Source organism: Natator depressus, chromosome 11 (genome assembly GCF_965152275.1).
Source record: "Natator depressus isolate rNatDep1 chromosome 11, rNatDep2.hap1, whole genome shotgun sequence".
Classification (NCBI taxonomy): Eukaryota; Metazoa; Chordata; order Testudines; family Cheloniidae; genus Natator; species Natator depressus.
The window spans coordinates 59796826-59809497 of NC_134244.1; the positions used below are offsets into that span (position 1 = coordinate 59796826).

Here is a 12672-nt window from a genome sequence, read left to right on the forward strand (position 1 = left end):
TCTCCAACATGCTGCAGGTGATCATGTAATGAGGTGTTAAATCTCTCCCACTAACAAAAGGATCAAAATGTAGAGGTGAGCTCTACTTGTTCCCTTTTTAACAAAATACTTATTCTATTTAACAATACAATGAAAAATTCTATCTCTACAGAGGAGTAGCTGGGTAATTCTTCTGCATCTCTACCTGGTTTATAGTTTTACAGCTTCTGTAACTGATGAATAAAATGGCTCCTTGTTAGAATAACTGCTACTCTAATGGCATATACTGTAAGCCAGCTTCAGCTGTGATTACCACCTCTGCAGCCCCTCTAAAGTACCTGCAGTTGCAAACAAAGGCAGAATTTGGCCTGTGCTTTCTTGTCTAAGGCTAATTGAATGAATAGGCTGTGTCCTGCCCGTGGTACCGGCCTTTTGTGCTGCTCTGTCAGTGCAAAGTGGCTGTAAAGCCAGTTTAACCAGGTACCCAGGGATCCTCTCAGCTCTCTCACAGCTAGTCTACTGGCTCTGTCTTTCCTGGCCTACCAGAGAGGGAATAGCGGATGTGTAAAAAGTGGATGTGACTGGAGTACTCCTGTGCTCTGGCCCTTGGAACCACAGGCAGGTTAGTGCAATTTAGAGTAGCCCTGAGGCTGTTCAAAGTTGTGCTGGGAGCCAAACGTGCCCATGCCTTTCCCCAGGATCAGGAAGTCACAAAGACAATGTAAAACCACCTCTGCTCCCTCCCCATTAGTCCACAAAGACAATGTAAAACCACTTCTGCTCCCTCCCCATTAGTCCTGCCTCTAATTGGCCAGATTAGAGGGTCTGGCCTGAGATGTGCAATCTTCCTGAGGGTTAATGAAGGTCCTGTGAAAGAGCCAAGGTACTATCTGTCCTGAAGTATTTTCAGGAAATTAACGTCTTCACATTGACGTAAGGTAACTCTTTTTGGGGGGGGAAGGGGCATGCAGGAAAGTAACTAGTTTGATCTAGCTTTGCTTGTCTTGTAATTTTGTCTTGATGAAACTGAGCCTTTTCAGTGTTGATCCTGAACAGCTCGCCATATTTTCATACAACATTGAAAATAGCCATAAAACCAAGGCATCAAAGATAAAGTGACTTTCCTCTAATGTTCTCAACAGCACCCTTAATACTTTCTCTGTAGTTTGGGACTATACTGTCTGACATTATGATTACAGTTTCGATGTTGTTTTGATGTCTGGATTAGAATCTGAAATCCTCTCTTGAAAAGCATGAGGAAGTAAGGTTCTGTATTTTAAGGCCGCTGTCGTGAGACATAATAAGAGCTTGCCCATTGGGTAACTGTAGTCAAGCATTGAGGAGTTCATCATCTGAGCGCCCAATGGCATCTGGATTTGAAAGGGGATCCAGGTCTGCAAACAGACTGAACCAGGCTGACATATCTTGGTTACTGCTCGCCATAGCTAGAAAAAAAATCAAATAAAATTACGTTCTTGAACTGCTCTTTGACCCAACCAGACCTTTTAAGTAATAAAATATTTAAGTTGGCCTCATCACATTTATTTAGTAAAATGAATTGGATAATTGCTATATATTCTCTTTAATCAAAGACCATAGATACTGGACTAAATTATTAACTCCATTAGCACTTCAGAACAGCTTATTCGATAATGAAGATAAATTATTAGCTTATCTGCTATTCCACAACGTGCATGAAAGCTAATTTTCAATAAATGCACTGTAAAATGGTTTGAAGTGTTACTGAAACAAAAACCTTCATTAGTATCCCCCCAAAAAACAGTTCATAATGCAAAGATGAAAATTTAGACACAAAATCCACTCCAACCTTTTCTCTGCCCCTTAAGTATATGCAGTACATTACTGGAGTGTGTCACTGTGGCAAATGTCAAATACTATATGCTAAGAGTGCTTGTTTTTCCTCTTGAAAAATAAAAAAATGATATGTCCAGTTTTGTTCCTATGCCAAGTGCTTCTTAGTGTTCTGTCCTGCTGCCCATCGCTATAGTATCTGATTATCTCATTTGGATGTTGAGAGTAGGGGAAAGAAAATAGATTTGCGCCATTTTTGGCATCTTCTGAAGCACAAAGAAGGTCTAATTTGTTTCTAAAATAAGTTTGTTTTTTCCCCCTACTTATTTTTTACATGAGAAATTCAGGTCTTTTCTACCCTGTTTTTCCTGGAAGACATCATGGACATTTGGAGAACCAGTAGAATAATGACATCACAGGTACCAAGACTGTGAGAATGCATTCCCACATTTCCCTCCATGTGCCCAGAAGGACAGACAAGTTTTCCAACAATTCACTGGGAAAAAAATCACAGAGAAGCTCAGTTTACTGAAGCACGAAACCATGGTGTAGCAGGGTGGTTACCTGCTCTGGCCCTGACAGGGCTGAGGCCAGCCCTGGGAGAGGGCTGGGGCTGTGGGGGAAAAGCCCAGGCTGATTAAGGGAGCAGCCACAGCTGTGGCCAGCGCAATCAGGCCCAGCTGGCCCCCTTATAAGAGGCTGTGAGCCAGAAGCCCAGTCAGTCTCCCTCTGCTTGTAGAGGGAGAAGAGTCTGGCTGTAAGGTACAGAGCAGGACACCAAGATTGGAGCAGGGCTGGGGAAGGGCCAGAGGAGCTGGGAGCTCCAGCCTGGAAAGCCTCAGGCTGCAGGCCTGACTACTGGCCGAATAGGTGCAGGGTTGCAGAGGGGCAGCCCATGGGTAGGCGGAGGCAGCAGTTCCAAAACCCCCTTGCCTGTGATGAGTGGATTATACACTGCAGTCTGCTCCCGATCGAAGGGGCTAAGTGGGGACTGGCAGTAGCCCAGACTGAGGCGAGGTGGGGTTAGAGGGTGGGGGTTCCCCTGGGTGGGGAGACCCAGAACCTGAGTGTGAGGGTACTGCCAGGGGGGCAGCACCTCAGAGAAAGGGACATGGGGCCAGCAGTAAGGTGGATCACCAGCCTGTAGAAGGTGCTCCAGTGGCTGGACGAGCTAATTCCCAACGACTACCATCAGGAGGTGCCGCAGGGGTGAGTCCGAAGCTTTACACATGGGATATGCTTCCAGAAGTCCTAGCCCCTCACCTCAGTGAGTACAGCACCAATGTGCACATAATCAAGTGGACATAGTTGGGTAGGGCTTTGCAGTGTGGCCACGCAGATCTGGGGTAGGCCAACCAGGGTGCTCACACCTGGCTGCCACCTGAGTTAACTCTGTAGTGAAGACATACCTTAAGTAAGCAGTCTTACTGATGCACATTGAGGAGTAGAATCTAGTTCCCTTTCAAATTGTATTACAGTGAAAGGCACACTTCATTTGCATACAAATGCAACCATGGACGTTTTTTGTTTTGTTTTTTAAATCAAAACTCTGTGGGTTTTATAAATTTAGTGAAACACTGGAACATTATTATATATAAGGTATTTATAACTTAATTTAAAAAAAATTAACGCTGGTTATGTAAGCATTAATTTCAAATAAAACAGTAGTAAAAATTATATCATCCCTATTGAAGAAAGCTCCCTTCTTGCTCTCTGGTTGGATTAAATCTTCTCACTGTATAAGCATGTAAATTCTCTGGATCAAGTGAAACATGCAGACACATGAAACTGAGAAGGGTTTGTTATACACCAGCACATGCACTGCAGTTGCTGTATAGACTCTCAGCTCGCCAAGTTACTTTGGACTCTACATCTGCTGCCAGCAAGACACTGGTTGATATAGCCAGTAAATTACTGAAAATATGACCATAAGGGTACAGTATCTTTTACAAGTCAGACCCCCAAATTCCAATCCCATTTTGAAAGTGTTTACATTAGTTACTGGTGAGCTGGTATTGATATGATGCTACAGTCTTTGCTGGAAGATACTAGCATCCAACCTTGAAATAAAGTACAGAAGGATAGTGTTCACAGATCCATGTGCTAAAGTAAATATCCAGGTTCTATTTTAACTGCTCAGTACTGAGAGATGTGGACAAACATATTGCTACTTTCAGAGTTATCTTGTCTCTCCCCAGCAAAGTATTCTGTTTGCAATAATAAACCAAAAATATTATGTATGAAACACTGCTTATGAAGAAACCTCGCTTCTGCAAAGATACAGAAATAACTTACATGTTGGTGGTGTCTTTGGAGTGCTGTGTGAAAGGAATGGCTGATTACCAGGCAGTGAGTGGGTAAGAGACTGCACAGATTCTGAGTGAGATGTCCAGCCTTAGAGGAAAAAGTAATGGATTACCGAGCAACAACCACATAACAAAGATATTGTAAAACATCATTTGAGTGCAACATATAGATCCCACATAGAACACTCAGTGGCGGATTAATGATTTTGCTGCCTCTAGGCCCTGAAATAATTGCCGTTGCCGTGCCCCCTCCCCCCCACCTGCGAGCAGCTCCCTGTCCCATCTCACCTGCACTTTGCCTCCGCCTCCTACCCTGAGTGCGCAGCCGGGTCCTGCTTCTCTCTGCTCCCTGCCAGTGCTTGTGCACAAAACAGTTTGCAAAGGAGGGGAAGAGGGGGGAACACAGTGCGCTCAGGAGAGGGGGCGGGGATTTGGGGAAGGGGACCAATAGGGGCAGGGAGGGGGCGGGGAAGGGATGGAGTTGGGCGGGGCCAGGAGCAGAGGGCACGAACCGGCGCTGGGGGAAGCAGCCTCTGGCTGCTATTATAAATTTGCCACCCCAAGCCTAGGCCTTGTCGGCCTAGGCATTAATACGCCGCTGAGAACACTGATTATGTTGTGGTAAATGCAATTAACTATGAACTTGCACTAACACTGATAGGATTCAGACTTTTTGCTTTGGATAGCCTAAGGATATATTAACCACCTACAAAATGTTAAAGGTATCAACAGTAATCCCCTCCCACTTTTTAGGAGAGTTCTGGATGTCCCACAGTTGCAAACATGCTACAGTGTGATACTTAATATTCCCAAAGTATATATCATACTGCTATTTCTGTTTTTGGTTACACAAGTGTAAACCAAGATAAACTGAAGGTAATCTGGATTTATACTTTTGTGTAACTGAACACAGAATTTGCCCCAACATTTTTGTTGAATTTTCTAGAAGAAATTGGAAATTCTAGGGTAACTCAGACTCAGCAGTTCAGTTCAAAGTCTGTATCTGACTTTTTTACTATATTATAAAATGGTAGAAATAAAAGGCAGAAAATATAAATATTTAAAATGTCTAAACTGTGTGTATTTTATAGATAGAGGAGATTTTTTTCAACATGTGCTATCAAGTTAGCAGATTTCGCTCATATTTTGTGGATTCAAAAGCACTATTGTATACATGACAAATTCAGGACTTGTGCAAGTTTCACCCACATAAATAATCCTTATTCATGCAAGCAGTCCCATTGACATCATGAGGGCTATTCACATAAGGTTGGAAGATCAAGACCTACCTTAATAAATTGCAGAGCTACATGTTTCCAAATCTGAATTAATAGATTTTGGTTATGTCTATAAATTGCCAGACGGTAAGCACACTATTTTTGGAAAGAAGCAAAATTTTGTTATTGGAAAGGGTGATGATTTACAGATTTCCTGGCTGGATTAGTTAATATTCTGAGCTTCATCACAGCAGTACTTGCCCAACCTCTACTGCAATATCATTACTGCAAGAACGTTCTTTTTAGTCCCTAATATCTTTGCACCCAATTTTTTTCTATGGAAGTTTTGCCAGTATTGTCAAATGGAAGAAGCACCTGGCCTTTTGTACAAACATAAAAAAGATATCTATAGTTTGAGTATTTCAGATGCTTACTACTGAAGCTTCCAGCAGCATGAAGACCAAGGTCAAAGAGCTGTGAAGGTAGGAATCCAGATGAACTAGGCAGAAGTTCTGAATCTGTAGCAGGATTCTGTGAAAGGAGACTGGTATGAGGACTCCCAAACACATTTTGACATTCCTGGACGATCTCTCCAGCACTTGCAGAATAGGGACTCAGTATGTTATCCAGGAATGACAGCTCTTTGTCAAAATCTTCTCCTTCCAAAGAATCTACCAGCAGATTGCTTGAAACTGAAGAAGGAAAGAAAATATGTGGGAAGAGCATTTTTTGAGAAAATAATAGCATAGACTGTAGTCTTTATGATTACTAAATTCCTGCTAATTTTTTTATATCAAATGAAGGGTCATATTCTGCTCTTACAACTATGTACCCATAAGTTCACTCTGACTTATACTTCCGTTATTGAAAGCAGGATGTGGCCCAGAATATGAATTCATATTGCATGGAAGACAAGATAACAAGATAGACCCTCACATCTGCATGTGGTTTTACTGAAGTTAGTGGGTCATAAAGGATGGTAGCTATGTTGGTGGGACATGCTCTCCCACCAATATAATACTGTGTACATGAGTGCTTATGCCCCCAGAACTTATGTCACTCGGGGGGGGGGGGTTCACACCCCTGAGCGACACAAATTTTGCAGACATAAGTGCTAGTGTACACGTGGCCTTCCTGTGGATGCCTTAGCCTCCAAGTGGGCAATGGCTGCTCCTGTGAGTCAAAGCCATGTCAGGGCATGTGACTTGCTCATGTGACCCTGGATTCCATCTTGTGCCTGTACTTTTCTACAAGCTGTGCTGTGAGCTTTGTTTGGGACAGTAAAATTTCATCCACATGGGAAAGGGTATAAAGACCCTGGAAACATCTGCTTCACTTCTTTGGACTGGACTTCTAACAAGGAAGCTCTAAACAAGGACTGATGACCCCCCAAGGTGTTTGGGTACTTTCCAGCATAGGTGCCAACTCTGTGGGTGTTCCAGGGCTGGAGCACCTATGGGGAAAAATTGGTGGATCCTCTGCAGCCACCAGCAGCTCCCCACCCCGCCGTCCCGCCCCAGCTCACCTCCGCTCCGTCTCCTCCCCTGAGCGTGCCACCACTCCATTTCTCCCCCCTCCCTCCTAGCCCTTGCTGCCACAAAACAGCTGTTTCACATGCCAAGCAATGGGAGGGAGGGGGGAAGAGGGGGAACACGGTGCTCTCAGGGAAGAGGCGGGGCTGCGGTGGGGATTTGGGGAGGGGTTGGAACGGAGGCAGGGAAGGGGTGGAGTCGGGGCGGGGCTGGGGGCGCGAGCACCCAATGGCGCCAGGCAAAGTTGGTGCGTATGCTTTCCAGAGAGACTTCTGCAAACTAGCAGTTTATTCCATCACTGCTTCAAACCTGATATAAGAACTGTGCAATCACTTGCATGCATGTGATTTCCTTAACCACTGTAACTCTATTTCTTTTCTCTTATAAATAAACGGTTAGATTTTAGTTACTAAAGGATAGGCAGCAGTGTGATTATTGGGTAAGATCTGAGTTACATACTAACCTGATTTTGTGGCTGATTTCTTGGGATCAGAAGAACCTTTACTTTGATTAAACTGGTTTTCAATAACCACTCATCATTAAGTCTAGTGTCTGGGTGGTGAAATAAGTGCTGAAATGCCTAAGGTGTCTGCATTTTTGACTTCTTGTTAAACAGTGTGGTGAGCCAGAAGTTTACTTTTGTTACTGGCATGGTATATCTTATGGTTGAATAACAACCACAAGTCTGGGGTAAGTCTGCCCTATTTTTCAGAAGTTTGTCCTGAATCTGGCATCCTCAGCTGTGACCCACTGAGACACGGTGACACCTTGTCTTTAAAATAACACCACACATATACCCAGAACTGAACGGGGTATTCAAGGTGACTATGTGCTATTGACTTACTGAAAATAGTATACTGCTATTGTGTGTATTTTCTCTCCTTTTTAATACATCCTAATATCCTTCTGCATTTTTTACAACAGGTCAATGAGGTATTTTCATTGAGCAGTCCAAAGTGAGTACAGATCTCTTCCTGAACAACTACAATTAATTTATAACCCAGCACTGTGTGAGAGTAATTCAAATTGTTCCTTTCTGTGAGACTCTTCAGCACCCAGAATGGGGTCTCTGTGGTCATGTTACACCACATCCCAGCTTCCCTAATGAAAGGAGGCAATACTTCTCTGGGAGGTAGAAATATAGGATGCAGGGGAAAGGGCAGTCAAGGAAAGGAGGCAAAACAACTACACTTAGTTCTCAAAAGCACATAAAAGGCAGGTAGTCTCCTAGGAAGGTTGTTGCTGGTAGGAGACCAGTGCTTTGGACTCCCCCAAGGAATTGTTGCAGAACATGGGTGTTTATTTTGCATTATAAACCTTGTTTGAATAAGTAGCCTGAGGAATTGAGGGCTTTTAGGAAGAGACTTAGTGAGTGTTGGCTTTAGAATAAATATTCAAGCCCTCCAAAATGAGATTTTTTTTCCCCCCTGTGTCAAAAAGGGTCACTTGTGTGTGTGGGAGAACTTTGAAATTTGGCCTGGCCATTTTCCACTGTGCATTCTCTTTCACTTAACTATGCTCAATTTTTATGCCACAGTGTTGCCCAGTTGACTGACTTTATTGGGTCTCTCTAAAGTTCCTGAGTCCTTCCTTGTTTTGACTAACCTAAATAATTGTCATCTGCAATTGTTGACTGCACTGTCTATTCCCTTTTCCAGATTATAAATAAATATATTCAACACTATTCATCCCAATATGGATCCTTGGAGTTATCCCACTTTTAACCTACTTTCATGTTGAGAATTTACCATTTCTTAGTTTCTAATCCATGACCGAACTTTACTTTTCTCCCTGTGAATACTTAGTTGCCTTAATTGTCTGTCTCTCTTGAGAAACTTTTAAGTGAACGAAGCAGGTCAGTGAACAAAGTAGGTCTTTATTTGGCTGAAAAAACAGGAACTTCTTAGGTCTTTTTCTATACTCGGGAATTGCCCTGATTCAACAAACTGTGTAGATACAGGAGTGTTGACACTCATGTTCATACAAGGGCAAGCTCGAGTTTGTACCCATTGCACTAATTGAGGGCCATATAAACCACGATTAGCTCAATCCATCCTAAGGCTGGCTGGCTTGCCCTTGCCTACACTTAGGAGTCAACTCACTGGTGCAGCTACAGAGACAGCTAAATTGGGGCTATTCCATGTGTGTAGACAATGCCTTAGAGACAGTATGGCTGGGCCTTGTAAAACAGCTTCATTTAAGTGCAGAGGAGTAGTGCAGGGGCTAGAGATGATCGCTACAGACTTGCCGCTACAGTAGAACCTCAGAGTTATGAACACCTCAGGAATGGAGGTTGTTCGTAATTCTGAACAAAACGTTATGGTTGTTTTTTCAAAAGTTTACAACTGAACATTGACTCAACATAGCTTTGAAACTTTACGATATAGAAGAAAAATGCTGTTTTTAACCATCTCAATTTAAATGAAACAAGCACAGAAAGAGTTTCCTTACCTTGCCAAATCTTTTTTTTAACTTTCCCTTTATTTTTTTAGTAGTTTACGTTTAACAAAGTACTGCACTGCTTTATCCTTGTTTTTGTTTTGTTTTTTGATCTTTGCTGTTGCCTCACTGCATACTTCAGGTTCCAAATGAGGTTTGTGGTTGACTGGTCAATTTGTGACTCTTAGATTCTACTATATATGTTCCTTTACCTGCTACTCTTTGGCTCATACACTGCTTGGCAAAGATCCTATCAATTCACATGTAAATTCATATTTAATGTTTGTTTCAGTATAATATGGTTGTTTACACTAAGCCATCTCAGGTAGAGAGGTGGGATGTAAGTTTGTATGTGTATTTCTAATTAAGGACATCCTGAAGCTGCACTTTTAACTATTTTTTTTAATCTAGGACTTTTTTTTTTTACTATGACTGATCCCACCACGCCACCACATAGAGCTGATCATTCTGTAAAAGGGTCTTAAAAATAAGCTTTCACAAAAATTAGACACATGTCCAAATATCAATTTAAAAAAAAGTGTTTAATTTGATGTTAACTTTCTCCATATACTGAGAATTCTTAACTTTCTCATGGCTAAAAAGCTTAGATTCATAAAGCTCACTCATCCGAAATTTTTTTTCTTCTGTCACAGAATAAAACCGGGGGGAGAAGGCCTAAGACTAGAGAACGATCCCAGAAAAGCTGCAAAGTAAAGGCAGCAGCACAGATGAAATTCCCAAAAGAATGGATCCAGTTAATCACTTTTTATTTTTTAAAAAGTTCATATATAAAATTTAGACAGTAAATAGTCCACTGTAGAGAAGGTTATTATCCTACATTAAAAAAAATGAACTTTACATCTTCATAGTGTCCTTAAAAAGGATATTGATTTGATTTTTAGTCTCCACTGTTTCGCAATATCCTCTTAAATAATACAAATATTTTCTGTACCCATCAGTTTTGTTTTGTTTTATATTAAGCAAATATAGATATTTTCCTTCTATCCCCCCCGCCCCCCAGGTGGATTTCACCCTTTGGAATAAAGAATATGTCCCTCTTTAAGAAGCACCTACATTTATTTAAAAAACAAACAAAAACCAATGATCATGGCGGGTTCAGGTAGTTCAACACTTCCCATTGTAACACTGTTTTCAGTTCCTTATAACTTTGCCAAATTTTAATTGTTCAGGCTGAAATTTCCCAGGCTACATGTCTGCCTCAGCCTGAGCCTTCTGGGAAAGTTCCATCAAAAATAGTTCAACCCTTCCCCAGAATGAGATTAGGGAAAAACACATTCTTTTGCCCATTTTTCCAGTGTCCTTACTATGTATCCTCTCTGTCCACAGCCTTCCCCAACAGCTCTACCCAGAGGCCTACATAATACAATGGGCATGGTATTGCTCCTCTATTCTCCCCCTCAACGCGCGCACGCACACACCCAAGGCAGATTTCACACTTTGGAGTGGTACTCCCCCTTTTAAGAAGCACCTTATATTTACTTAAAAAATAAACAAAAAACAGGAAATATATGAGTGGAGTGAAAAACATAGTTTTTGTTGCTTGTGAAAGTAGTGGCTTCCCCTCCAGTAAGAGTGGGAGATTTATTTTTAAAGATGGAGTACCAATATGTAATCTATGCAGCTATTTAATAGAAACAGTTTAGATTGATCTGCAGAAGCCATCGGTTAGGGCCTTCTCATACAATTTTAGAAAGAGCTCTACATTGAGATTTATACCGCATATGTAATTTATAATAACCAAAGAATAAATTCCTTTGTATCTACAACCATAGAATAAACTGTGTTTAGTGCTTTTGGCTTCCTCAATTTCCTTCTAATCCATCTCCATTGGGACTACTGCAAATGTTCCAATCCTCTGAGCAGCTTTCTATTAGCTGCTGTTAAAAGTAAGAATAGAAACATAAGTGTTTTCTCAATCTTCTTCCCAAGTATGGTTCAGGTGAAAACCAAAAGTCAGATTCTTCTCTATACCTGTTCTACTCCACTGTATCTCCACTAACTTTAATGGAGTTACTCCTCGTTTATAGCAGTGTAAGAAGAGGATCAGACACAGGGACTGCAAATTACCCTGATCCAAGACTGGCAATAGTCAGTCTTGGATGAGGAAGTTACTCACCTTATGCAGTAACGATGGTTCTTTGAGTGTCCTGATGGGTGCTCCGCTGTAGATGTATCTGCATCCCTGCGCTGCTGATCAGAGAACTTGGGTAGCAGTGTCCATTCAGCCTGAGCATGTGCCACCCCATCATGCTCTGCCATGAGGCTAGCCAGTGCTGCGTGTGTGAACCCTCCTCAGTTCCTTCCATACTGCAGAGTCATTGACAAGAACTCCAAAGCAGAGGGGAGGAGGGTGGGTCATGGGGCACCCTTAGGAGGACACATCTTGAAGAACCATTGTTACTGTACAAGGTGAGTAACTTCCTCTTCTTCTTTGAGTAGTGTCCCTATGGGTGCTCCACTGTAGGTGACTCCCAAGCAGTACGCCGCACTGGAGGCTGGGGCTTCTGAGTTGAGTCTATTATAGATAATAGCACCGTGGCACCAAATCTGGCGTTTGCAGCAGAGTCCCCCAGGATGGCATAGTGCTCTGTAAAGGTATGTTTAGATGCCCAGGTAGCTGCTCTGCAGATTTCTGATCTAGGGATACCCTTGGAGAAGGCAATGGATGAAGAGACCAATCTCACAGAGTGTGAAAGTATCAAAGATGGGGGTGTTACACTGCAAATCTGGTAACAGAGTTTGATACAGTTCAAGACCCATTTGGAGAGTTCTTGAGCTGAAATCGCTGTGCCTATCTGCAATGGAGAAGAAGAGTCTCTGAGATTTTCTAAAAACTCTTCTCATGTCCAAATAGAAGGTCAAGGTTCTCCTCATGTCAAGCATATGGAGGATGGTTTTCCTAATATCCTGATGAGGTTTGGGATAAAAGGTTGGAAGGTGAATGAGTTGGTTCATGTGAAGTGCAGAAGTCATCTTGGGAATGAACTTCGGATGTGGTCTAAGCATGACTTTGTCAGGGAAGAAAACTGTAAAGGGGGTGTACGCCATCCGAGCCCCTATTTCCCTTATCCTTCTTGTCAATCAGGAACGCTGTCTTCATGGAGATGTGAGTTAAAGGACAAGTGGCCATGGGTTCAAATGGCGGTCTGGTCAGTCCTTTTAGTACTAGGTTGAGATCCCATTGTGGGGCAGGAAGCCTGGGTTGAGGAAAGAGGTTCGCTATGCCTTTGAGAAACCTCTTAATAGTCGTGTCGGAGAAAACTGAATACCTTACTACCTGTAAGTAGAGTCATCGGTGGACATAGCACTAGTTGTGACAGGTAAGGATACCATGTCTGGGCCAGCCAGGAGCAGTCAGTGTGATGT

At 42.4% G+C, this 12672-nt stretch overlaps 1 protein-coding gene across 1 annotated transcript in view; it reads right to left on the reverse strand.

Moving 5' to 3' along the window:
- Nucleotides 1–815: 815 nt before the first annotated feature.
- The window catches only part of ICA1L (islet cell autoantigen 1 like), a 60915-nt gene continuing 49058 nt past the window's right edge, over nucleotides 816–12672 (reverse strand). Inside the window, exons 12-14 of the mRNA XM_074967953.1 lie at nucleotides 5749–6006; nucleotides 4087–4185; nucleotides 816–1424 (exon numbers count right to left, since the gene is read on the reverse strand). Of these exons, the coding sequence (XP_074824054.1) occupies nucleotides 1309–1424; nucleotides 4087–4185; nucleotides 5749–6006 (473 nt within the window). The 3' untranslated portion in view covers nucleotides 816–1308. The remainder of the gene's footprint in view (nucleotides 1425–4086; nucleotides 4186–5748; nucleotides 6007–12672) is intronic.